The sequence below is a fragment of the Paroedura picta genome, chromosome 2 (assembly GCF_049243985.1).
Source record: "Paroedura picta isolate Pp20150507F chromosome 2, Ppicta_v3.0, whole genome shotgun sequence".
NCBI lineage: Eukaryota > Metazoa > Chordata > Lepidosauria > Squamata > Gekkonidae > Paroedura > Paroedura picta.
Genome location: NC_135370.1, coordinates 1,567,304 through 1,594,331, shown reverse-complemented (window position 1 = coordinate 1,594,331; position 27,028 = coordinate 1,567,304). Strand labels below are relative to the sequence as shown.

The 27,028-nt window shown below is 46.8% G+C and overlaps 1 protein-coding gene across 2 annotated transcripts in view; it reads right to left on the bottom strand.

Annotated features, from left to right (window-relative positions):
• The window catches only part of BMPR2 (bone morphogenetic protein receptor type 2), a 118,618-nt gene extending 97,493 nt beyond the window's left edge, over positions 1-21,125 (bottom strand). The window contains exon 1 of one of the 2 annotated variants that reach the window (XM_077319208.1): positions 20,485-21,125. In XM_077319208.1, the coding sequence (XP_077175323.1) occupies positions 20,485-20,533 (49 nt within the window). In that variant the 5' untranslated portion in view covers positions 20,534-21,125. The remainder of the gene's footprint in view (positions 1-20,484) is intronic. The other variant, XM_077319207.1, reaches the window with a different exon arrangement.
• Positions 21,126-27,028: the final 5,903 nt, after the last annotated feature.

Sequence of the window (27,028 nt, the reverse complement as noted above, 5' to 3'; positions counted from 1 at the left end):
AGAAGGTCAGACCAGAATCAAGAGGTTGAAATTAAATCAAAAGAATTTTCAGTTAACCAACAGGATGAATGGTTCCTCGGTGGAACAGGCTTCCTCAGGAGACAGTAGGCTCTCCTTGTTTGGAGTTTTTAAGAAGAAGCTAGCTAGCCACCTGATAGTAATGCTGATTCTATCACTCACTGTGAGTTTACATAGAGCATGAAAGGGAGGGCAAGAAGAGGCAGCTGTGAATTTCCTGCATTGTGCAGGGGGTCGAACAGGATAAACCTTGGGATCCCTTCCAGTGCTATGTTTCTAAGATAAAGAGAAGGACTTAAAAAAATCATTATATTTCCACATAATTTTAAATCTGTGGTATTACTCAACGTTTCTCCTTACATCTTTAATGGAGCAGTATGTGATTCTGTACAAAAGTTACAAAACAGCTCTATACTTAAAGCACTAGTTATGCCTGTCTAAGTCCATTGAAGCCAACAGGCCTAGACAGGACTGCCCTATCATGATAATATCACACGTTAAAAATCATATTCATCTTAAAATTAAGACTATTTATTTATTTATTTATTTATTTATTTAGTCCATCAGTATTAAAGCTGGCACAGATAACCTACTTGCAGATCAGTGAGAGCTGGCCACATTTCAGATTAATGGAAATGGCTTATTATGCAGGGTTTTAAAAAAAACTGTCACCATTTTCCACATCCCAAAATAGCTTCACTTTGTCTTTTCTCTGGTTTACATTCTGTCAGAATTCACAAATATGTCACGGGGCTCTTGTCATCTGGTTTGCCAGAAATCTATGATATCTGTGTTAAATAGTGTTATGAAGTTCCCATGTCCCCATATGTAACATTTAATAATTGAAGTAAAGGCAAGTTATAAGCTCGTGTGGTCAGCAAAGTAAGTCTTCTCCAGATCCATCCACCAAAAGCCTGACTGCACACCCAACCAAACATGGAGAAGGCACCCTGAACTGACAAAGTGGCAGAGGGGGTGGTGAGTGAGGCAGAGAGAGGTGCACACACTCAAACTGCTGCTCTCTCCCTTCCAGAACAAAGCAAGCTCCAGGATCATGCAGGGATCTGGGAGGTGCCGGCAGCCAAGGAGAGTAAACAGATTGTATTTCCTAGTCAATTTCAGGTGGGTTTACCTGGGGCTTCCTTGCTTCTGTGAGCGGATCTGTCCACAGTACTGTTTGGGAACTTAAAACTGACAACACACAAAAAAGCACAGAACTGCAGAAGAATGCAGTTATGTCCTTGTTGATCAGAATAACAAATGGAATTTTAAAAAATCTTTTAAAAACCCCTAGGTTTTGGCACGCAAAAGGGTTAGCTTTGAAGGGCCTTTGCACTTTGTAAAGTTGGGCTACTGCACTTCTCTGAAGAGGGGGACGGACTCCTGCCCATCCCATCTTAACATAGAAGGTGCATTTAGTTCAGCAAAGTCTCCCTGCAACCAAGACAATCCTAATCAAAAGCCTTGCAGTTTAAAAGGGGTGTTGAGTTGCTCAGAAATTCATTTATCTTCCAAACAAACGAGGCCGTTATAAGTCGTACGAATGCTGTGTGCATTCTGTGTTCTCTTAGAACTAGAAATCTGTGTACCTTATATGGGATGGGGCACTGCAGACAGAGTTTGCATTATACAAATGTTTAACAGGAGTTTGGTTACATGTCAGAGTTAATGACACGGAATGTCCAATGGAAAGAACAGATGTCACGGCGCTGCTGCTGTTTTTGTGGGTGAGGAAATACATATGAGAAAGAGGCTGGGCAAGTATAAATTCTCCGATCACATCATATCTTGATTGCTCACCTGGCACAGAATTTCACAGTGCTTTAGTTTACCATTAAAAAGAAATCAGGAATTTGTCACTGCTTCCTTCTCTTAAACTGAAGGTCCTCCCCACAATTCTGAAATGTACATACTGTACACATGCCTGAAATTAAATTATGTGCACAGGATCCTGCCTATATGTTCACAAGCCAGATAATTTACATGCATGACTATTTTACACCCACCCTGACTCCTTCTGAGAATGGCAGACTATAAGAAAAAAATGTTCTTGTACCAACACGACATAGGAATTAGCATACTTAATTTTCCATAGTACACAGAATGAAACGAAGACAAAGGAATCTATAAAACACAACACTAAGCAATGCTTCTTCACTGTTCAGAGGCCCATTCCCTCAAATGAGGATAAACTACAAGCTGTTCTCCAGAGACAATTGATCTAAAGGTCTTTCAACTAAAAATACTCAATGATTCAATCAGAACACCAAGCTTGTCAATTAAAATGATTTTCAAAATGATTTTCAAATAAGCATAACTGTTATGTTCTGTACCTCTTTGACTGGGCTTAATAACACAAGGAAAGGAGTCAGAGGGAAAGATGTGGGAGGGGCAGGGAGATGCCGCTGTTTAGAAAACAGATGCACTTTCAGACACACTTGTAAAGGAGCTAAGAAATAGGTGTATCTTGTCAACTGTGCACATACTGTAATATGTAATTACTTTATTCATACACTGCTTCTCTCCCCAGTGGGGACCCACAGTGGCTGACCAGAGTTTTCCTCTCCTCTGTTTTATCCTTACAGCAACCTTGCAACGTAGGCTAGGCTCAGAGTGCATGGCTGGCCTGAGGTCAGCCAGCCTGCTTCCATGGCAGCATGGGGATTCAAACTTAGGTCTGCCAAGATCCTGGTTGGCCACTCTAACCATTACACCAGACTGGCTCTCATGTGGCAGAAGGTCCAGGTTCACCTATGCTTAATGAGTAAAAGGGTCCCAGGTAAAGGCATCACAAGAATCAAGCAGAGTGACTGGAAGTCAAAAGAAGATGAGCCAATTCAGCATAAGAGGGAGGAAGAAAATAATAAAATTAGAAGTCATGTTTTTTCCCCCCATACTAGCCATTGGCAATCATGGGAAAAGGGCAAAATAGAAAAGATGTGCACATTAGAGGCAGCAAAGCCTCTAGCCTTCATCATAGCAAACAGTTTGACAGTAATCAAAAATTGTGATTTCAGCAAAAGCAACCTGGGATTTTCATGCTCAGGCAATACAAGCTTCTGACCAAGTTGCCACTTAATGATATTTACTAGTAGCAAAGCCCGTTCATAAGAACGGGCTTTGAAATGCGCTCCCCCAGGCCCCCGCAGGGTGGCGGCTGAGTTCTGTGAGGCGGCGAGAGAGCTTGGCAGGCCCTAGGGAACATCCCCCCCCCGCCCCCCGCCCCAGCAAGTGCACGGGTGGAGCGCCGGGGACTTGTAGATGTGGTGGCTGCAGAAGCCATGCGCATCTGTGTGGCGAAAGGTGAGCGCTCGGTGAGGGAGGGAGCCGCAGAGGAAGGCCAATCAGGGGGCCCCTGATTGGCCCTATTCTAACTTGGGCACCTGGGCTCACTCCTCCCTGAGGTCAGTTTCACAAATATAAATTTCTGAAGGTCAGATCAATTTTCTTTGCTACTCTTCATCCCAGAGATATTTGATCTTAATGATGTATGAACATGACATTTTAAAAAGTAATGAATTAGAATCCTATTTCTCCAATAATACATGAACAGAAGAGAGGAATATTCAGCCTGAATCTGCCAGTCCTTATTGACTGGAAAAACAAGTCAAAGAATTTGACTTAAGGATCACAAAGCATCTTTATCTTACGTTGTTATGGCACAAAAATATAAAAAGACAGAAGGAGCGGCACTGATTTCTTTAAACCGGCTATGCATTAACCAGCTATAACCTTCAAACATCTCTCAATAGGAAGAAACCCAATTCAAAATGACAGGACAAGCTAGGGCAACTCTACCAAACAAAGGCAGGTATGTCTTTATTTCAAAGCGTTCAACATTCTGAATATTCTATGTCTTCAAATGGCAACTGGGCACTAACAAATTCTGGATGTGGAAATAAAACACTTGCCTGAACAGCATGAGTGAAAAAGGCAACTGGGTTTGGCTGGGCGATTGGAAACAGCAGCGACTGAGAATCCGGACAGCTGGGACCAGCAGATGGCTGGCCCTTTGTGACTCTCTGCATTCCTGAACCTCCGGACTCGTTTCCAGCCTTCAAAAGCACCTCGTACCCACAATTGCCCCTGCTGTGTAGAACTTCTGATATTTGACTTCTCTTCTTAAGCTCCTATATAAATCAGAGCATTTCCAAAACAAATTTAGTAACTGGTCTGCATTAATACAGGCCTACCAGATTTCCCCAGCTTTCTGATGATCTTTGCTCTCTAAAGAAATGCAATAAAAAGATACTCTGCATGTAATTAATTAATTAAGTAATTAATAAAAAATAAACCATGAATGTTCAGGCACTGTCCAATATCACTGAACACTGGAAGAGTCAGTGCCATGTTTTGGTTAAAGTGTCAGACTAGAGCAGGGGTAGTCTAACTGCGGCCCTCCAGATGTCCATGGACTACAATTCCCATGAGAATTGTAGTCCATGGACATCTGGAGGGCCGCAGTTTGACTACCCCTGGACTAGGGTTTAGGAAACTCAGGTTGAAATCCTAGTGCTGCAATGGAAGGTTACTCGGTAACCTTGGACCAGTCACACCCTCCTAGTCTAACCTACTTCACGGGTTTGTTTTGAGGATAAATGGAGAAGCTGATGATGTGAGATGCGCTGGGTCCCCACAGGGGGGGGGGGGGAAAGTCAGATATAAATAAAGTACAATAAACCATGACATTGCCAAACTTCTAAATGCCTTCTTCCATGCCTGAATGTAATGTTACATTTCTCCAAAATAAATATTTATTTATTCCTTGAGTTATTCATCAATTATATCTCACAGCAACCACAAAATAATTTCTTTTGATATATTTCAAAGGACAAGTCAAGTGGGAATACCGCCAGAGAGTGACAGAAACCGAATAGGAACACTGCATGTGCACCTCTGTCAATTTACTTCTGCCTGCCTGTCCCCAGAAAGATTTGTTCTTCTGAGAATAAGAGATAAAAGCCCAACTATCCTGGTGTTTGTGTTTAGCCTGAAATATGGTTAGACTGTTTTTGTTCATCTACAAGGCTTCAAAACAGTTAAGGAAGTGAAAGGGGTCCAAATCATTCAGACTAAGTCTATGCAGAGCTTCCCGTGAAGAGACCCAAACCCCATCCTTCCAGGAGCACACCTTTCTTTAAATAAAGTTCGAGTCCGAAGGCAACTTTATGACCAACCAAGTTTTATTCAAGGTGTGAGCTTTTGTGTGCATGCACACTTCATCAGACAATAGAACAAGAATCACAAGAGTACAGATATAAAGAGAGTACATTAGTAGTAAATTAGTAAACAGCATCACAACAAATATGCAGCATGCTAATGAAGATCGCATAGTTCTTTGCTAGAATAACAAAATCAGTCATTTGGGTTCAACTGTTATTCACAATAACATAGGGGGGATAAAAATGTTAAGTTTAGTGATTAACGACAGATCTTTTCCCAGTTGTGGAAAGGAGTAATTAAAAGAGACTTGTTGCTAGTCCCATCTTTCTCCACCCAAGCATGGAAGCATCCCCACAAGTGACAAGCCCTGCTGTGTTTGTTCCCCCATCTGTCCTTATAACTGTACTCTTGTGATTCTTGTCCCATTGTCTGAGGAAGTATGCGTGCACACAAAAGCTCACATCTTGAATAAAACTTGGTTGGTCTTAAAAGTGCCTTTCGACTCAAAATTTGTTCTGCTACTTCAGTCCAACATGGATACCCACCTGAACCTTCTTCTAAGTAACTTGTTATTGACTTGGACAGGAGAGCCCATAGGACGCTTCCTAACAAGTTTGGTGCAGTGTTTAGGAGTGCGGACTTCTAATCTGGCATGCTGGGTTCGATTCTGCACTCCCCCACATGCAGCCAGCTGGGTGACCTTGGGCTTGCCACAGCTCTGATAAAGCTGTTCTGACCGAGCAGTAATATTAAGGCTCTCTCAGTCTCACCCACCTCACAGGGTGTCTGTTGTGGGGAAAGGTAGGGAAGGCGATTGTAAGCCGCTTTGAGCCTCCTTTGGGTAAAGTGGCATATAAGAACCAACTCTTCTTCTTCTAGCCAGATCACTGGCAGTGGCCCCCAAAATGTTCAGTGCAGGTCAGGGGAGTTTATCTCAGGGCCTGGACCCTCAAGAGTTCCCCCAACTATGTAGATCCATATGTAACACCTTTTCATCCATACAGGACTCTTAGCCAATTGTATTCAAGAATGAGATACTCTGGACAGAGAACAAGTATCAGATACAGTCCTGTAAGAACTATTCATATCACAAGCACAGATATCAGTGTTTGAGGGGTGAGGCATTTAGATTCAGCGGTGTGGAAATTTTTGTTGTTTTTAATCACAGGAAGTACCTCTGCATTTTGAGAGATAGGCATGGAATCCATGTCTGGCTATGTACAGTCCTTCAACCGAATTATGCTTCCAAGAGACCAGACATCTTTTTGACATTTTTAAGAACTTTTTAAAAAAGCCACAAGGCAATGGCAGCCATGAGACACGTTGGTTCAGTTCAAGGGTAAAATTATATTCCAATCATGCCAAACACTACGAACTGCCCCTTATAAATATGTACTCAGCTCACTTCTGAGTTTGAATCTAGTATTCAATCCCCCTTCATCCGGTACCCTCTGGCAAGAAAGAAGTGCTTCAGGGCAAGTAGCAAAACTCTCATCCTGACTCACTTCTCAATCTTTCCTTTAGTCAAGTCCAATTTGCCGCTGCACTTGCCAGAGACGGAGCTTGCTTTGGACGGTTCCCATCTCTCTCCCCTTCCACCAATCACCCTTGCCCACTGCGGACACAAACTGCCGCTGATCCCAATGCCTCTGAGCAAGTGCATGCTTGCCTGGATAAGGAAGAGGTTAAAAATGGCCTGGGAAGGGAGAGAAATGACTGCAGACGTAGTCAGTTACAATTAAGAGATGCTAGGGAGTTAAGGGCAAACAGCTCCCTCCCACACACGGGAGATAATTGTGGTGATACCTGACAGGTGAAACCAGAGGCCACCCTGGCTGCCAGAAGTCTATAAATGAAAAGCCTTCCACCCTCACGTTCAGTTCTGGAAATTAAATCAATAAAATTAGTCTACAATGCCATGTTCTTATACGATCACAAGATGTTCTGGCATTTCATTTGTCTTTCTTCCAAGGATAAAAAATTGGTCCCTCCTCGTTTGGGACCATGTAGGTTTTAAACTTCTAAGAACAACCTCCTCAAGTCCTAGGGAATGATCTAGCTGAAATAAAGAACTTCTATACCAGACTGAATAGCAAAAAGCTAAATGCATGCTTAACTCCTTCCCATTAAAAAAATTAATCAGTATGACTTCCCCTCAAAGTGGCTCCCTTTCCTCTCCCCACAACAAACACCCTGTGAGGTGGGTGAGGCTGAGAGAGCCCTGAGATTACTGAAGAAGAAGAAGAGTTGGTTCTTAGATGCCGCTCTTCTCTACCCGAAGGAGTCTCAAAGCGGTTTCCAGTCACCTTCCCTTTCCTCTCCCCACAACAGACACCCTGTGAGGTGGGTAAGGCTAAGAGAGCCCTGATATTCCTGCTTGGTCAGAACAGCTTTATCAGAGCTGTGGCGAGCCCAAGGTCACCCAGCTGGCTGCATGTGGAGGAGCGGGAAATCAAACCCGGCTCGCCAGATTAGAAAACTCAGCTCTTAACTACTACATCTAGTCCAACCCCCTGCACAATGCAGGAACTCACAGCTACCTGCCCACCCACAGTGACCCCAATTTCATGCCCAAGTGATCCCCTCCCCCACCAAAAATCTCTAAAATCCAGGCTGGCCTGGAAAAAATTCACCCACTATCCCACAGTGATGATCAGCTATTCCCTGGTTATGTCATGGTAGTTAAAGCCTTCTGCACATTCTTTCTGCCCCACAGCCCAGCAGCCTGAGACAGCCCGAAGGACAGACCATTGTCTGCCACATCCACGTAAGCTGATTGCTCCTGCATCGGTAGAGAAGGGGTCAGGTAAGCAGGCCATGGCACTCGCTCCGAAGCCTGGCTTGAAGTTGCTATAAAGTGCTCTGGTGCTTAAAAGGGCACCCATGACTGTAAAAGTGACATCGTTCAGCCAATCAGAACGCCCGATGGCTCTTCTGGCAAAATTCTGTCTTTTTTTAAACTAGAAATAGATTGGTGATGAGATAAAATAATTAGAAACAGATAAGTGATAGGTAATAAATGTAAGAAACGCTAGAGAAGGTAGCCTTTCGAACTGCTTCCTGTCCAAGTTGAAGAAGCCTATCCCCCACCACCAAGGGGACAGGAAATGAAGTTTAATTCCACCTCCCTAAGCAAGTGGCAGGAAACACCCACTGAGTCATCCAGACTCATAGGGAGAAGGACAGATTTTGGTCTTGTGTAGTTCCAAAGCCTGTACAACCATTTATGCTTAATTGCCCTTCTCTCATTTTGCTGCTCCTAATGTTCTACTGACCCTAACTAAATGGGACTGAGACGGGCTCAGGGGGCCAAGGTGGGAGAGGCAAATCAGTTGAAAAGGCCACCCCACCATAAGAAACCCGGAGAACCCATGAATGCTGGGCATTTGAACTTTCATTAAATGACTGACAAAGCCAAATATGTCCGTGTCATCCATTCATTTGGCAGGTACAGAGATCCTTGCATACAGTGACATGCACAAAACTAACTGTTCCTGTATAAAATTGTGTTGATGCCTTTGTGTTTCATTCTTTCCACCACTATTTCGCTCCAGAGCACTGCCACAGTAATAAAAGAAAAACGCAATAAAATAAAAGGACGGGACAGGAAAACTGCCGTTGAATTTCCTTTTTCGTTAGCTTGTGCTCCAGTTCTGGTGCTGGTCTTATTGTTCTTTTTAAAAAGGTTTCCTTGTTTTGTTAGACCTTTAAACCCTGAGGAACTTCAGTACGTTCTGAACTCATGTTTTGGGTTTCAGTTCATCAGCAGCATGCTACTACTTGTGAAATACCTCGGTTTTTGTTTTCTAAATTAATCTGAGCAATGATTGGACAAGTCTATTACTTAGAGAGCACGCTGCCAAAAAATGCAGACTGACATCTTCCCTGTGGAGCTCTGTTAGCGATGAGAGCCCTTGGCCCCAACAGTAACCAAATTTCCTGCAAAGATCAATACTTTATGCTTGCAAGGGTCTCTCTAATAACTGACTTAGAACACTAGAATTAATGATAAAAATAAACAGAATTTTTGGCTTATTTATACTTATTAACCTCAGACTCATCAGCTTTTCCTTCCAACTAATAAGCAGCTGCCCACGACTACTTTGAAGATGGTGGGGGGGGGGGTGCCAGGGGGAGGGATGGCTAACTCTTATTTGCCCTGCTGGTCCCAGGCTACAGTTAGCTATATGGGGCTTGTCTGTTTTATTTTCATCTCACCCTTTCTTAAAAGAACTTGGGGCAGCAAACATGGTTCTCCCCACCTCCATTTTATCTTCACAACTACCCTGTAAGATAGGTTAGACAGAAAGTAACTGACCTAACATCATCCAGTGGGCTTGATGGGTGCTTGGGGATCTGTACCCAAGCTTTCCCCACACAAGTCTGGTACTTTCACCATTACATCTCACTGGCTCTTCAACATCTACATTTTATCCTGCTCAATGCAGGATCAGCCCAAAGCATCCAAAAGCATCCAAGAAAAGTGTGCATCCAACCTTTGCTTGAAGACTGCCAGTGAGGGGGAGCTCACCACCTCCTTAGGCAGCCTATTCCACTGCTGAACTACTATGACTGTGAATTTTTCCCCCTGATATCTAGCCTATATCGTTGTACTTGAAGTTTAACCTCATTACTGCGTGTCCTCTCCTCTGCAGCCAACAGAAACAGCATCCTGCCCTCCTCGAAGTGACAACCTTTCAAATACTTAAAGAGGGCTATCATGTCCCCTCTCAACCTCCTTTTCTACAGGCTGAACATTCCCAAGTCCCTCAACCTATCTTCATAGGGCTTGGTTCCTTGGCCCCAGATCATCCTCGTCGCTCTCCTCTGTCCCCTTTCAATTTTATCTATGTCCTTCTTGAAGTGAGGCCTCCAGATCTGCACACAGTACTCCAGGTGTGCACAGTACTCAAGCTTGCGGCCCGGGAAGCTTCTTACTGTGGGAGGGCGGGGAGAGGGAATCAGGGCCGGGCCGCGCGGCCGTGCGTGCGCGGCCCGATGCCCTGCCGGTCCCCAGCCTCAGAAAGGTTGGGGACCACTGCTCCAGATGTTTGCAGATCGCTCCCTTTAATATCTGCTCCATTATCTTACCCACAACAGAGGTCAGACTCACTGGTCTGTAGTTTCCCAGGTCATCCTTCCTCCCTTTTTTGAAGATTGGAATAACGTTTGCTCTCTTCCAGTCCTCCGGGACATCTCCAGTCCTTAAAGAGGTCCCGAAGATGATGGACAAGGGTTGTGCAAGTTCTCCGGAAAGTTCTTTGAGCTCTCTCGGGTGCATTTCATCTGGCCCAGGAGATCTGAACTCATCCAGTGCAGCTAAATGCCTCTCAACAGCCTCTCTGTCCATGTCAACCTGCCACCCAGACACTATCTCTTGGCGACGGCCATCTCTAGATGTGCCTAATCCCTTTGACTTGTGGGAAAAAACAAATGTAAAATAGGCGCTGAGTGTTTCTGCTTTCTCTGCATCCTCCGTTAGAGTTTTTCCATCTGCACCCAACAGTGGGCCTATTGCCTACTTTACTTTATGTTTGCTCCTCACATAAATGAAAAATCTTTTCTTGTTACAATGGGCTTCCCTGGCCAATCTTGGCTCACTCTCAGCTTTGGCCTTTCTGATGATTGATCTACAGTGCCTAGTAACCTGTTGGTACTCTTCTTTAGAGCTCTGTCCTTCCCTCCATTTCCTGAAGATTTCCCTTTTCTTTCTTAGTTCCTCTTGAAGTTCTCTGTTCATCCAAATAGGCTTCTTAGAGCTCCTGCAGTGTTTTCGTCTTTCTGGGATAGTCATTGATTGAGCATGCAATAGCTCTTGTTTGAGTAGCGCCCACCCTTCACGTGCTCCCTTCCAGCATTCTCATCCATGGTATGACACTCATTATCTCTCTGATTTTATTAAAGTTCACCCTACGAAAATCCAACATCCGTGTCTGGCTACAAGCTTCCTTGCCTCCCCATCTCAAGAGAATTCTATGAGGACATGGTCACTTCCCACTAGGGTCCCCACCTCCCTCACCTCATCCACCAACTCTTGCCTGTTGGTCAGTATTAAGTCCAGTATGGCTGAACCTCATCTACCATTTGAGTTTCAATGACCTTTAATCAAGCCACTTCTCTTTGACCAAAGATATTAAATCCTGTTAGCCCAAGGCAATCAGAGAAGCTGCATCATTTGGAGGTATAAATAATGAGAGATCCAGGCTCAGCTATCTTGCCCCCCTGCTGACTCCACACCTTGACTCTGTAAATTGTAGGGGAAAGGATGCTGCCCCTTCCTTGCCAGCAGGGTCCAAGACAATGGTAGAAATGCTCCGATACCCCAGATCAGGGCATGCTATTACGACAACATGAACATGAATTCAGTATGACTTCGGTAAAAGATTAGTACTGCTTTTAATTTTTAACGGTGCTCTGAAAAATAAAATTTAATTATTAAATAAAAATATAATTTGATTTAATTTGAAAGGTTTGTTAGAATACTATATAAAGAATCGAGCTCAAATAACATTTACTAAGCACAATGCAGTCAGCTAGATGCAGCTTGATCCTATACAAGTTTATCCTGAAGTAGGCCATACTAAATTCAGTAGGGCTCACTCCCAAGCATGCGGAGGATGGTAAGATTTGTCTGCCATTATTCAGAGCCTCTTGTGGCGCAGAGTGGTAAGGCAGCAGACATGCTTTCTGAAGCTCTGCCCATGAGTCTGGGAGTTCAGGCCCAGCAGCCGGCTCAAGGTTGACTCAGCCTTCCAACCTTCTGAGGTCAGTAAAATGAGTACCCAGCTTGCTGCTGGGGGGTAAACGGTAATGGCTGGGGAAGGCATTGGCAAACCACCCCGTATTGAGTCTGCCAAGAAAACACTGGAGAGCATCCCCTGCTTGCACAGGGGATACCTTTACCTTTATTCAGAGCCTTATTTTTGGTTTTAAAAACCTTTGATGACTTTTCTCAAAGTGTGATATGGTGATGAAAGAAACATTCCAGTCCAATGACAAGACACCATAATTTTGGACCATTTTAACATTGATAGTAATGAAGAAGAGCAGGTTTTTATACCTCCACTGTTCTCTACCCTTCTTCTCCCCACAGAAGGCACCATATGAGGTAGCCAAGGCTAAGGAAGTTCTTTGAGAACAATAACTGGCCCACGGTCACCCAGCAGGCTTCATGTAGAGGAGTGGGGAATCAAATCCAGTTTTCCAGACTAGAGTATGCCACACACACAATCCTGGAAATGCAAGGGTGTTCTTCTACTTACAATCAAATGGCCTTCACAACAAATACAATTAACTGTGGTGCTATCCTGGCCAGATGTACTGTCAGTCCATTCCGACTATTTTTTAATTGAGCTAATAAGGTTGTATTCTTTCAGAAACTGACAAATCACAACATTAATTACATCTCAAGGACTGTACAGAGACAATGAGTATAAGCTTACCAATACAACAGAATGCAGAAAAGCTGTTCAAGTGAGCATCAGCTGTCTGGGCCTCCAACACTTCCATCTGGAGGTTGAGAGATCTACAGCCTTGCTCATATGTATCTGCAAAGCACTTTTTCAAATTTAACCTGACCTGATAGACACGAAAGTTAGGGCCAAGTCAAAACTTGAAATCTCCTGCTTGCATCCCAATTGCAGATTCAAATAACCATGTGTGACTTGCAACCTTGCCCATCCTGGGCCTTCCCTCTAAGCTGTGCTTGTGAGCAGAGGCTCATTACAGGAAGCCCTCCTCAGCAGCAATCTGAAGTGACACTTGCACTGCTCATTGGCCATTTTAAGACAACAGCAGTGATAGCCTACTCAAGACAAGATATTAACTGCTCTGCTCAGGTGAGGGAGGGAAGAATTAGAGAGAACACTGAGTAGTTCCCCCAAGAATACTCAACATTCTCAATGTTAGCTGGAAATTCTTTAGTAAGACCAGTTGGTGTACACTATGAAATGTTTTCAGCATCCTAGGCTATGAAAGATCCTCCCACAGTACTTCAATTTTGCAAAGTTTCTATGCACACTGAAAGAAATTCTGCTTTGGGGCAGGGAGTGAATTTGTTGGAAGCATGTTTGCATCACTCTCCTGTTTGGGGAAAGCATTATTACCTTTAGACAATCCCAATAGTGTCAAATGTGCTTTTATTGATCACCTGTTGTTTTGACTTGATTCAGACACTTGAATCAAATGTTCATGGCTTTGTGAAGTCATTAAATTATCTCCCCCAATAGAAAACCTCCACTGAAAACTGCAGTTATGTTTCTGAACGAAAAATGACTGCATTAATGACATGGCTGAAACGAACCTACATGGAAGATGTGACTTTAAAGGTTTTAATGTTTATGTTATTAACAAAACGATTATTTTTATTGTTGTGCACTATCATGAGCCTGAATTGGAGGGCAGTATACTAATTAAATAATTAACCAACTATTCCAGGTAATGAGGCTGTCACAGGGCCAGACACCAGGGCTTGGTTCACAGCCTCAGCAGGGGACCTACAAAAGCAGGGGGCCAGCTTTGCTTCTGAAGGACTCATTACCATCCAAAGGAGAATGAGCAGAAGACAATTCAGTGCAGATTTTAGAATTATGTAACTGCACATGGACGCTGGACCAATTTACTGGTGTTTACAAATAAAGCCCAATGAAGTTTTATTTTGACAACAGAAGTCAGGATGTTATCACAACACACTCTTGCACACCATGTCCTGAAAACAATTGTGCCTTGTGTTGTGCACATTTAGCAACTAACACTCATGTTTTTGTCAGAAAAGTAGCTGTTCCACAGAATACAGACCTTGGTTTATAATGACTTGTGAAGATTCCTAGCCATGCCTTAGCATTTATAGGCAATGAATCATAGTTGGTAGGGTTCTTAAAGGCCATCTACTCCAACCCCCTGCTCAGTTTGGAAAATCCAGAGCTACAACATTCCTGTCGGCTATTTGAAGGATGGAGAGCCTTCCAACCCAGGAATGGGATTCTGTTGTCACACTGCTCTTCCTTTGCTTTAAAAGGTTCTCCTAATGTTCAACCAAGAGCTACTGTCCTGTAAAAAGTCCAGTCAATCTCACCTTTGCCTCCTTCAGCAGCACAAAGCAATTCTTTGCCCTCTTATATACAGATGTCAAAACAGTCCAAAACATTGCAACAGATTTTCAAGCTTTTCCTGTTTTCAGCACCCAAGGGGAAGTTACTGCACAAGACAACAGAGGTGTGCATAGCTAATGAATCAATAACAGGCCTTATAGTGCCTGCGGCATTTGCAATCCTTTGAATGTGGACGAATTATGCAACAGTCAGTCTGTGTTGTGGATAGTTAGAGGCGGCATGATAGCTTGTGGCTGAGAGGAGACACTGATGACCTGAGCTACAGGGCAAGAGACATACTTGACCTGCAGCCTCCTAATTTTTCCCTCTGTCAACTCTTGACCAAAAAAGGGCCAGGAAAATATGCCTCCTTTTACACAGTTTTTCTCATTTCAATATGATTGGGGGAAAGCCGGACTATGAAAATTACAACACCATGTCTGAAGTAGAGTCACTGACCATCCAATGCCTATATAATGCCTATATAAGCACTCCAAATGGTTGGGGCACCTAGCTCTCCCTTGGAAGGCTTACATGGCAATTTCTAGCAGAAAATAGGAAACTTAAGGTGGTGTAAAGAACGGAATAGTAAACTAAGGGGTTTTTTTTTAAGTGAAAGTTGGCCAGGGTAAACTAATGAAACTTATCTGGGTTAACTTCATACCCCAATATTTAACATGGGCCGAAGTAGCATGGGCCGAAGTACCCCAATGAGAAAATCAAATTGCTTGAGGGCTAAATTTATAACCTGAGTTCTTTTTTAAACTTATAGGAACAAAAGGATTAATTCTAATTATTTGTCCTTTGGGGATGTTGTTTGCCACACTACTAGTAATCATTTTCCTAAAAGAGCCAAGTGACCGAGACGTTAAGTTCAGAGAAAAGTGCATCTGTGCAAGTAGCCAAAGTCGAAACGACATTATTCATCAGTGGGGAGCTACTCTGAGCCCTCAGAATAGGGCACAATGTTCACCACTTCTTATTGTCTGAGGGCTTACTCATTAGTGCATTACAAAACAAATTCATGTTGAAAACACAAGGAAATCTGGCTGCAGCACTGAAAGCACCCTTTTATTTAACTACCAAAGCCAAGAACTCCTCTGTCCAAGTTTCCAAACGTGGTCAGGCTAAACCTTCAAACAGAAGGGGAAAAGATGTTTGTCATAGCAGCCTTAAGAATCTTTAAGAAATGTTAATTGTCATGCTAACTTCCAAATAACTGGTATTTTCTCCCCTCTTGCCAATATGGTAACCTGAAACCAAAAAAAGCCAGTGATTAGGCAAGCTGCTTCAGGCTTTCTGAAGGGGCTTAAGGGCCCAGCTAAATTTGGGCTGGGAAAGTGGTCCTCTGAAGTTCTGACCAAGCAGGGCCTTATCCAACAGCTGGGTTAATGACAGGAAGCCAATTTAGCTCACATATTCCAGATGAAAGGTCAAAACAACTATTCTGACATCCAGGTTATCTGATGATAATACATATATAAATAAGGTCAAAAGATCCCAGACCCTACCTTGCGTTCCTAAGGACTGTAATAGTGAGAGAGGATGGGTCTCCACAATGTTGTGAACCCAGCAAAGAACAGAAGTTAATTTGAACTAACGCTTTCCACTAAAGCCAATCTTAAACAACTAAGGGGAAAATGCCAACCCTTCCTTAAGAGAACCCTTTCTTTAGAGAGCCAGCTTGGTGTAGTGGTTAGGATTTCTAATCTGGTGAGCCGGGTTCGATTCTGCACTCCCCCACATGCAGCCAGCTGGGCTCGCCACAGCATTGATAAAGCTGTTCTGACCGAGCAGGAATATCAGGGCTCTCTCAGCCTCCCGTCCCTCCCAGGGGGTCTATTGTGGGGAGAGGAAAGGGAAGGCGACTGTAAGCCGCTATGAGCCTCCTTCGGGCCCTGCGGGATCTTTCAGCATTCCGCAGGGCCTGCAGAACCGAGCTCTCTCACCAGATCTATGGCTGGGGTCGGCGAGGGACATCAACTGCTCCCCCTGGGCTCCTTGAACATCGTTGACCTCCTTCTTCTTCGCCCCCCACCTTAGCAATGGGGGTAGGAAGGAGACTTTTTGCTTCCGCCATGTTGTGATGGTTTTAAGTCTTTTAATGGGAGTTTTAATGGGCTTTTGACCTGCCACGAGCAGCTTAGGGAGTGGTGGGAAATAAATTGAAAATAATAATAATAATAATAATAAACTGGAGTCCAGTAGCACCTTTGAGTGCATGCACTCGAAAGCTCATGCCTTGAATAAATCTTGGTTGGTCTTAACGGTGCTACTTCAGACCAACAGACCAACACGGCGACCCACTTGAATCTTACCAGGGTACAGTGGTTACAGAATTGGATCAGCTTCTCTCTCACCCTTATTTTCTTCACAGGGAAGTTGCAAGGACAAACTCAAGGAAGGGGCAAGCATTGGCAGCACCATTACTTGGAATAAGGGGGCAATGGAAAATCTTTAGTAATGTTACTATAGGTACTCCCAGACCATATTTTAGCTAAACTGCTTTGCTTTCATGGGAATCAAAGACTCAGCGACCCTGGCTCTAAGGACAGGAACACAAGACTCATTAAAACCATTTGCTTATAGAGAAAAGCTCTCCCTATTGATTCCCCTTTCATCCTTTTGATTTCAACAAGGAAACAGGATGTCCCCAGAGATCTTGCAGGGCTTTGCTGAGGGAGGCTGGAACAGACAGAGCATTTCAGGTCTACAAGAGCTCTACATCATCCCATGAAGCCAGGCCTATTAAGAAGTACAGCTAGCCCCGTCTTCATCTTATCCTCACAACCTACAGCATTTAAGGAACACACAGAGGAATCCCCTACCCAAGTTCCATGAGAGGTGGAACAGATCCCTCCCGACACCCAAAACAGCAGGTTAATCACAGGGCGTTATAGCTACAATGCCCCTAAAGAGAGATGGTGGCCAAACTGAAAGCATGCTGGCAGGGGCTGGCAGGTAACTGTAGTCCACGCACATCTGGACAGCCACAATTTGGCCACCTCTGAACTATACAATAGAAAAAGCTACGTTGAAAGATTTTTTTCAAAGCCAAATCATGCCTCTAGCTGTTCAAGAAGAAGAGTCGGTTCTTATACACTGCTTCTGCTTTTCTCTACCCGAAGGAGTCTCAAAGCGGCTTCCAATCACCTTCCCTCTCCTTTCCCCACAACAGACACCCTGTGAGGGAGGGGAGGCTGAGACAGCCCTGATATTACTGCCCAGTCAGAACAGCTCTAGTCATGCTGTGGCGAGCCCAAGGTCACCCAGCTGGCTACATGTGGAAGAATGGGGAATCAAACCCAGCTCAACAGATTAGAAGTCCGCGCTCCTAATCACTACATCAAACTGGCTCTCAAGACAACTAAGTCAACAGATGGCAAACATGGCATGTTTTCAACTAGGTGCCCACAGACCAAAAGAGAGAAAAGTGTAAGCTCCTCAGTGCCTAGAATTCATTTCTAAAAACACAAGATAATCATATTTGTGCTTCCTAACACTTGACTTGACAAATGATATCGTACATGGAAGCCTGCGCCCATTGTTCAAAGTAGCTAATCTTATCAATACAATCAATATCTGACCATTTCTTGCCTTGCCTTTCACCAAGATCCTTCATAATCTTTATTCTTTTTCTGTAGGAATATGAAACTCTCGCCATCCTCTATTATCAAGGCAACTCATTCTTTAAGTATATTTAACCCAAATTCATGTATGTAGCTGTGATTGATATAAAACATTTGATCTGAAAATGGAAGTGAACCGAAACAAGCAAAAATGAGACTGACAAGATGAAAATATCCACTCTAAGAGAATAGCAGGAAATAATAGAATTCTTAATGTATTCCACCCTTAAAACAGCACACTGAGAAACTTGTCCTAGATCTGCCTGCTCAAAGAAATGTGGCTGAGTTAGCATCCCCCCCCCCCCGCCACACACACGGGTAGTTGCCAAGGAGAGAGGTGATGAGAGAAGAAGCATCACACAGGAGGTCTGCCAGAACATCCTTGAATACACTATCCCACCCCAACCCCATTCTGAGAGCTTGCATCAAGTCATTCAACTTCCTCCAATATCTCAGAAGACTTCTGCTGCACTCCTAAGCACACTTTTTTGAAAGTACAGCCGACTGATTATTGCTTGTCCATGCATGTGCATACATAACTGGACAGTCATACATGAAACACAGAGGACCACCCTTAAGACAGTTATCTGCAGATATTCAGTTCTGTCAAGAATGACTTCCCTTTGGTTTTCCAATATATATAGTAAAAAAAGATTCTGAAGTTTGTCATTAGGCCTATTTGTCTGTTGATTATTTTCACTTCTTTTATACTGAAGACCTTTATTGCTAATAAAATCTTAAGAGATAAGGCAAACGCATGTATAGCATAATAGGTCTGAAAGAATAATCGATTATCATACTTGCAAAGAAAAAAAATGCAGAGTTCATTAGTCAAGTCTAAGATTCTAGAAGATTTTAAGAGAGTGTTCCACTGCAACAGGTAAATATGGGAACCTCCAAAGGACATGATTCATGACAAGAACCAAAGAACTGGCAACAGCCATTCAACTGGCTTCATCTCCATTCCTCCTTACCAGGCAGGTTCATTTTATTTATTTCATTTATTTATAACCAAGGCTTTCATAACCAAGAAATTAGGCCATGGGGAGGAACTAAATTCTTGGGAGACTACAATAGTCAGTGGAAAAATGTATTATGCTCATGAAGTTTTAGCACAAATATTTCGAGTCTCAAAGACTCATTTTTATTAAAGGTTATAGCTTATAAAACGACCAAAGGAAGACATGGCAGGCATCAATCAAGTATCAATGACACAGCCAAAAAGGTCAGCCTGCTCGTCAACCACTTCAGTTCAATATTACTCAAGAGAAATTATTACTAAGTATGAATAAATCATACTTCACTAGTCTTTGCATCATATTCAGGAAATGGACAGTGCAATTAATTCTAAATATTTTTACTCAGAGGAATAACTCCCCCACATAAACTTCTCTTGTCATTGGTTTTGATCCTGCATACAACAAACCATCAGTATAGTGCTTCAGCATATGGTGCTTCAGAATTATCAGCATTTCATATTTAAAATGAGGGGTAGATATTGGCTTAAATCCAACATCTGGAGAGGGGAACCAACCCAAATCATCACCCTCTCTTCCACAGACGGAAGCTCCCTCAAATCTCCGGAACTGTGTTGATGGATGTAAGCCAAAGCATTCATTAAAGAATCCAAGTAATTAAGCAGTTCCTTTCAATATAATTCTTGCAAAATCTCTTGCAAGCATTTTTCCTTTCATTCAAGAATAATACATGTAAAGATGGGTAATCTTTTCCCTCTGAGAGAAGGCAGAACCACATTGAGGCTTTCAAAACTCCTGAGAGCATTCACAGGAAAAAACGTTAATGCATAATAAAGCCATAGCAGTTCAGTGCTCTGGCACCTGAATCTTCCAAGGCAGCACCTGGCAGCAGCAGCAAATGTCTACAGTGACCAATGCAGGGTGCATTTTAAAAAGATGGCCAATATTCTGCCAGTAGCTCAAAAAAGGCATTACTTTGAAAACAGTGGAATGCATTTTACGGAAAATCACATTATTATAATATATATATATAAGATACACACCTCTATGCAAGTGTAAGCACAACCTGGCATCAATATAGATTTAAAGTTTGTTTTTCTTATTTCACGGTAAATACTGAGAGTTCCCTTATTTAAATCCCAGCGACCAGTCATTGTTCCATCTCCATGCCAAACCTCTATCAATTATGAAGAACCCTGACGAAACGGGAGGGCTGTGAACAAAGATCTCTTACACAAGGTGCTAATAAAAACGCACCGGCCCCCTTGCGTTCCAACCCTTCCAGCTTCTCCTCGGCTGGGGGATCCGAGTGAACATAAGCAAAGCCCCCCAAAATGTCTAAGCACAGACTGCTCGCACCTAGCCCAGAAGGGAGCTCCCGTCGGTCGGCGGCTGAGCCCGGAACGGGGTCCCCAACCCCTCCCCCACCCCCCACCCCCCCCAGGCAGGGCGAGTCCAGCGGCGGCCCTCCAGGGGGCCATGGACTACCATTCCCATGAGCCCCTGCCAGCATTCGCTGGCAGGGGCCCATGGGAATGGTAGTCCATGGCCCCCTGGAGGGCCGCGCCCCTCTGTCCGCCTTCAATCAGAAGCCCTCCGGCCACTTACCCAGCGCGGAGCCGAGGAGTGCGGCGACGAGCAGCGCCAGGGCCGGCATGTTGGGCGCGCAGGGCCGGCGGCGGGGGACGCGGATGCTGCTGCTGCTGCTGCTGCTGCTGCCGCCTCAGAGGGCCGCGGGGGCGCGGAGGGGCCGGCGGCAGAGGGGCCCAGCCGCCCTTGGCTGTCTGCCTCCGCCCCGGCCCGCCGCCGCCGCCGCCGCCATGCCCCGCGCTCCGCTCGCCCGCTCCGCGCTCGGCCCACCCACCGCTCAGCGGGGCCCCGCCGCAGGCCTCAGGCGCATCCCGCCCAGCCCAGCGCCGCCGCGGGGGGAGTGAGTGTGTGTGTGTGGGGGGTCGGCCCCGCCTCTCTCGGAAGGGGGGGGAGGGAGGGGGAGGTCGCGGGGCCCGCCCTCCGGTCGGTCAGTCAGTCAGTCAGTCAGTCGGTGCGTCAGGGAGTTCCCGGCCCGAATCGCGTCGGCGTCCGCATGGCGGCGGCGGCGGCGTCTCCCTCCCGGGGCCTCCTGCCTGCCTTCCTTCCTGCCTCCCTGGCGGCGCCTCAGCGGCCTTCCCCGTCCCGTCCCCGCCTGGCTGGCTGGTCTGAGGCGCGGCTCCCTCGGCCAGACACAAAGGGGAGTCGCCGCTCAACTGCCAGCCGCGGAGCAAGCCCCGCCCACGCCCGCGCCCGCGCCCCGCCCACCCGGCGGACACGCCCCCAAAGCAGGCAGGGAGGGAGGGACGGGAGGGGAGGAGCGGCCCGACGGACGGATGGCCACGCCCCCTCGGGGAGAGACGCCCCGCCCGCGCCGCCATGTTGCGCCGGCGCCGAGTTGGCCGGGGGGGGGGGGGAATGGCGCTGCCCCCCTCCCCCGGCCTCCTTGCGGGTTCTCGCGGGGTCTCCGCCTGCGACTCAGCCGGGGGGGGGGTGAACGGGGAGCCCCTCGCGGTCATCGCAGACCCCCCCCCCGAGTCCGGTGCCCATAGCGGGAGGGAGGGCGCCAGCTACCCCCCGGGAGGTTGGCAACGCAGGCCAGATGGCGTCAGGATGGCTGTCCCTGCCGGCTGAGGGCCCGGGCCCCGGTGCAGTGTGCAGGGGGTTGGACTAGATGACTCGGGAGGGCCCTTCCAGCCCTGGGGTTTTGGGGCGTCTGTCCGCCTCGTGCAGGGGGCGGCCCTTCCTCCTTGCCTCCTGCTTTTCCCGTCAGTGGGGTTGGCATCCAAGCATCATGGCTTCCGATGGGTCATATTGGCTTAGGGGGCGGGGGTCCCCAAGACGGTGCCCACAGGGGCCAGTCACCCCCTGGTCAGGTGCCCAGCATGGATCCTTAGCAAGTCGATGGGGCCGGTAGGGCTTTTTGCCAGGCAAAGGCCCAGGATGTGAATCAAAGCTGAGATGCAAAGTCAATTTTTACAATAAAATTCAGTTGCAGACTTACGAGACAAGCCCTGGAGTCGCTTTCTTGTATAAAAAGAGGGGCTGCAGGATATGTGTGTTTAACACAAAACAAAACCCCCTGGTACAGGGGTAGTCAACCTGCAGCCGTCCAGATGTCCGTGGACTACAATTCCCAGGAGCCCCCTGCCAGCGAATGCTGGCAGGGGCTCCTGGGAATTGTAGTCCACGGACATCTGGAGGGCCGCAGGTTGACTACCCCTGCCCTGGTATTTCGCCATTGCGGGTCTATCCCACCCCTGGGAGTCATCCTAGTGGAACTTGTGAGTGTGCCTGAGATTTGGCTGCCCACCATCAGCTGTGAGACGGGCACCAGATGTGGATATGGGCACCAGATGTGGATATGGAAGCCTGGAAAGATCACCGTTGTGGCCTCAAAAGGCCTGGAGGAAGCGGAAGAGCCTCTTCCGGGGGATCAGTTCTGGGGGCAGCTGGGTTGGTCTGCAGCAGCGGAACAGAGTTCGAGTCCAGGGGCACCTTGAAGAGCAGCTGTTTGAAGAGCAGGTGTTTGGAAGAGTTTAATTCTGGGTGTAAACCTTCACATGGACCTATCTGAAGAAGTGTGTGTGCATGGAAAAGCTTGTGCTCAGAATAAAACTTGTGGGTCTTTGTGGTATACACTGGCCTGACATACTGTGAGGGGGTGGGGCTTCTGTTTGGGCCTGCTGAAGCTGACATCTACTCATCTTCTGACCCTTGTTTTGACAGGGAAAGAGCACATGGGTGGAGAAAGACCCAGTTTCCCACCCCACATGCTTCCAGTCTCAGCTGCTCCATCTCTCTATGCATCATTGCATCCTCCAATCTTGCATGTGCCCAGGAAGGTCACATCCGGGGAACTGGCTGTCCTGGCAAGAGCCGTGTAAAGGAGCACCACAAAACAGTCCACAATTCTCCTAGAATCATAGAGATGGAAGGACCACAGGAGAAGGATCTGTCCAGCTGCTGCTTGAAGTGAGGGGGAGCTCCCCACCTCCTTAGGCAGCCCCTTCCACTGCTGAACTAGACTCCTAGAATCCCAGAGTGGGAAGGGGCCATGCAGGCCATCTAGTCCCACCCCCTGCTCAGTGCAGGATCAGCCTCCAGCATCCAGGAGAAGGATCTGTCCAGCCGCTGCTTGAAGAGGGCCAGTGAGGGGGAGCTCCCCACCTCCTCAGGCAGCCCCTTCCACTGCTGAACTAGACTCCTAGAATCCCAGAGTGGGAAGGGGCCATGCAGGCCATCTAGTCCCACCCCCTGCTCAGTGCAGGATCAGCCTCCAGCATCCAGGAGAAGGATCTGTCCAGCCGCTGCTTGAAGACGGCCAGTGAGGGGGAGCTCCCCACCTCCTTAGGCAGCCCCTTCCACTGCTGAACTAGACTCCTAGAATCCTAGAGTGGGAAGGGGCCATGGAGGCCACCTAGTTCCACCCCCTGCTCAGTGCAGGATCAGCCTCCAGCATCCAGGAGAAGGATCTGTCCAGCCGCTGCTTGAAGACCCCCAGTGAGGGGGAGCTACCCACCTCCTCAGGCAGCCCATTCCATGGCTGAACTACTCTTTACATGTGGATTTTTTCCACCTGGTAACTAACTGGTACCATTCTCCACATAGTTTAAACCTATTACTGCAGGCCCTACCCCCCCCCCCCCCCGCTGCCAACAGGAGCTGCTCCCCATGCTACAAGTGACACCCAAGTGACTTCAAGAGAGCCCTCAGGCCCCCTCTCAACCTTTTCTCCAGGCCCAGGTCCCTCAGCCTTTCCTCCCAGAATTTTATCCCCAGGCCCTGAGTCCTCCTTGTCGCTCTCCTCTGCACCCTCTCCTTTTTGTCCTTTATGAAGTGAGGTCTCCAGAACGACACACAGCAGCAAAAACAAGGCTGTGGTCCTAAGGACAATGTTCTATGGACTTGTTTCCATGTCAACCTGCTTCCCAAAGGGCTGCCCTGTTTCAAAGACCGGCGGTCCTGACACTTTGGTAAGATGACACACAAATCTGTATTTAATCAGTTCAGGGCCGACTTAAAGTTTTTGGTACTCAAGGCCAGTGTTTTCCGGCCTTTGTCTCACATCTCTTTCCTTCCTGTTACTCTTCCATGACCTGAATCACTCCTGCCAACTCTTCAGCCTCCCCTCCTCCCTTCCAGCTCTGACAAAGTGTGCCTGCACACAAATCTTATACCTGGAATAACACTTTGTGGGTCTTAAAGGTGCCCCCGGACTCAACCTTTGAAGGCAAGAATGTGAGGCATCAACATGCAGGACGAGGAGAGAGAGAATGTTTTGCAAAGGTCACAAGTGGCCCTTAGCGAGGGCTGGCCTGGGACCACTCCCAGAGGTTTCCTGACCCACTTCTGGGTCACGGCTCACCGGTTTGAAACCCTGCTCCTCCACAAAGATCCCCTGTGACATTAATGATTGTTGGAATTACCCTTAATATGCACCGCTTCTGATCCGAATGGAGCAAGCCCGTCCCATTAAGGTAGATCGTTCCGCTAGATTAGCCTTGCTTTCATTGCGTACTCTTTGAAGCCAACCTGTGTGCCTCTTTGATGTTTCTTATCACATCTGCTAACTAGTATTGTTGGTTCGCACAGCTGGTTAGCAGCTGGTATCTACCTATTTATTCCATCTAGCCATGCTGGAGACATCGCCCCAAACCGAATTTCCTTATCTCCGTTTCCTTTGCTCCAGATAGGGAAAGCCATGGTTCATTTGTTTCCTGTAAAATGCTTCTATTTTTTTTAACCCCTTGAGCCCCCCCCCCCACCGATCAGGCATAGAATCCTTTTAAACTAGCTTGCAGCTGAATTATCTAAAATAGTTTTGTCATTAGAGGGGGGAAATTAGTCGTAGAAGTGGACAAACCAAAAGATGAATTCTATTTCCCATGACAGAAAGGGGACGTTGCCCAGTCTCAGTTCAGGCAAACGTTTGTTACTCAGATTTTGTGCAGTTTTGCTTGCCAAAAACACCCCTGAAGCAGGAATAGTCAAACTGCGGCCCTCCAGATGTCCATGGACTACAATTCACATGAGCCCCTGCCAGCGTTTTCTGGCAGGGGCTCATGGGAATTGTAGTCCATGGACATTTGGAGGGCCGCAATTTGACTACTCATCTGTTGATGGAAAGAGATTTGCCTATACTTCTTTCGGCCACCCTGATTTGTTCACGTAGATTGGAGTGTGCTGAGAGTCCGGCTGCTTTGGGTGGCTGCTGGTTGGAATAATTGTTTGGGACTCTTCCTCCAGAGGGATGTGGCAAACTTTTAGACTAGGCTTTTGTGAGACTCGGGGGTTTCTGGACAGCCCTGGAAGGGTTTCCTGAATGGGTGGGAGTTCATTCATTTGTTTATATATTTTTAAATTGTTAAACATTTATTGGGCGATGTGACCATAGATGCTCATGTTGGCCCCTCCCATTGGCTGGAGGGGGCGGGGCCCTAGGTGGGCGTGTCCACAGCTATGCCTCCCAACCATGATCTGCACAAATCTGACTTCTGGGGTTTCTCAACGCCTGAAGATTGTTTCAGGGGCTTCTCATCATTAAAAAAAAAAGGTTGAGAAAGGCTGTTCCCTGTGTGGCTGGCTGTCTAATGGTGTTTCTGCCCAGACTGCCATCTGAAGTCCAGTTTCCATCTCTCGCAGGGGTCCCCAACGTAGCGCCTGTGGGCACCTGGTTGCCCTCTGAGGCATTTCCTGGCCTCCACCAAAAGTTGGCAGAAACTGGATGGGGCTCCTGGATGGCCACTGGAGAGCCCACTGACTCTGCAGACGGAAAGAACGTCATGTCAGCAGCAATTGCCCACAGGGTTGGTTTTATTTTCTTGCACTCCTCTTAACCATGATATTTTTGAAGTTGCCCCCCTTCTGCTCTCTATTTGGGCTTCCTCCACCTCCTGTTGTGGTTGTGGTTGTGCCTACCGTCCTGTATCCGAATTCCAAAGGTGCCCACAGGCTCAAAAAGGTTGGTTGGGCGATAATTCCAAGACTGGGGTGACTCTACTGGGCAGGTGTTTGTCTGAGCGATGTATGAAGAATGCCAGGCTGGGCTCACTCAGCTACCTTTGGCCCAGTTGGGAAGCTGAGCCCACCCTTGCATCTCTCAGACAGTGCACCTGCCGAATGTAAACCTCCCAGGAGGAGAAAAAGTCGTTTTAAATTCAGCACGTTCACTTTCCCACCATGTCTAAGACTTCCCCAAAACAAAGGACAAACGAGAGAGTTTGGCAGGGCTCTCCCACACAGACCAGTCCTCTGCCCATTTTCTCAAAAGTGGGCATTCATGTGTCACGGGACTTACTCTCAAGTAAGTGCCCATGGGCTTACAGGTTTATGGGGTAGCACCACACAGGCACGCAGCATGCTTTAAGACCTCTGGATTCTCCGAGGGACTAAAACGGCCTTGGAAAACTAGAATTTGCCAGAGAGATAACAAATGCATTATGCGCAGGGGCCAGACGGGAATCTTTATCTCCAGACCAAAATTAAATGACCTGTAAACATTAGACGGGGGGGGGGGGGAGGGAATCAGAGGCTTGATGAAAAAGCAAACGGAAGTATAATAAAGACCTTGTGCTGGGCCCTTCGATCTGACGGCGGAAGGTGCTGATGGCCGCGGACCTTTTCCATGCCTGGGTCCCCCCAGGAGTCTTTCGGAGTCTTTTAGGCAAGTTTATTCCCCAAATGGTGGGACGACTGAGGGGTGGGCTTTCAGGAGGCAAAGGAAAGCAGGCACACTTGTCCTTTCTACTTCTCCCATCAGTGTGGATTTCATTGCTGCTGCCCAACCCAGGTAGCCGGTCACAGAACCATAAAGGGGCCCAACAGGCCAACCGCCCCACCCCCTTGCTCCATGCAGGATCAGCCTGGAGCATCCAAGAAAAGTGTGTATCCAACCTTTGCTTGAAGACTTCCAGTGAGGGGGAGCTCACCACCTCCTTAGGCAGCCTATTCCACTGCTGAACTAGACTCCTAGAATCATAGAGTTGGAAGGGGCCACACAGGCCATCTAGTCCAACCCCCTGCTCAACGAAGGATCAGCCCTAACCATCCTAAAGCATCCAAGAAAAGTGTGTATCCAACCTTTGCTTGAAGACTGCCAGTGAGGGGGAGCTCCCCACCTCCT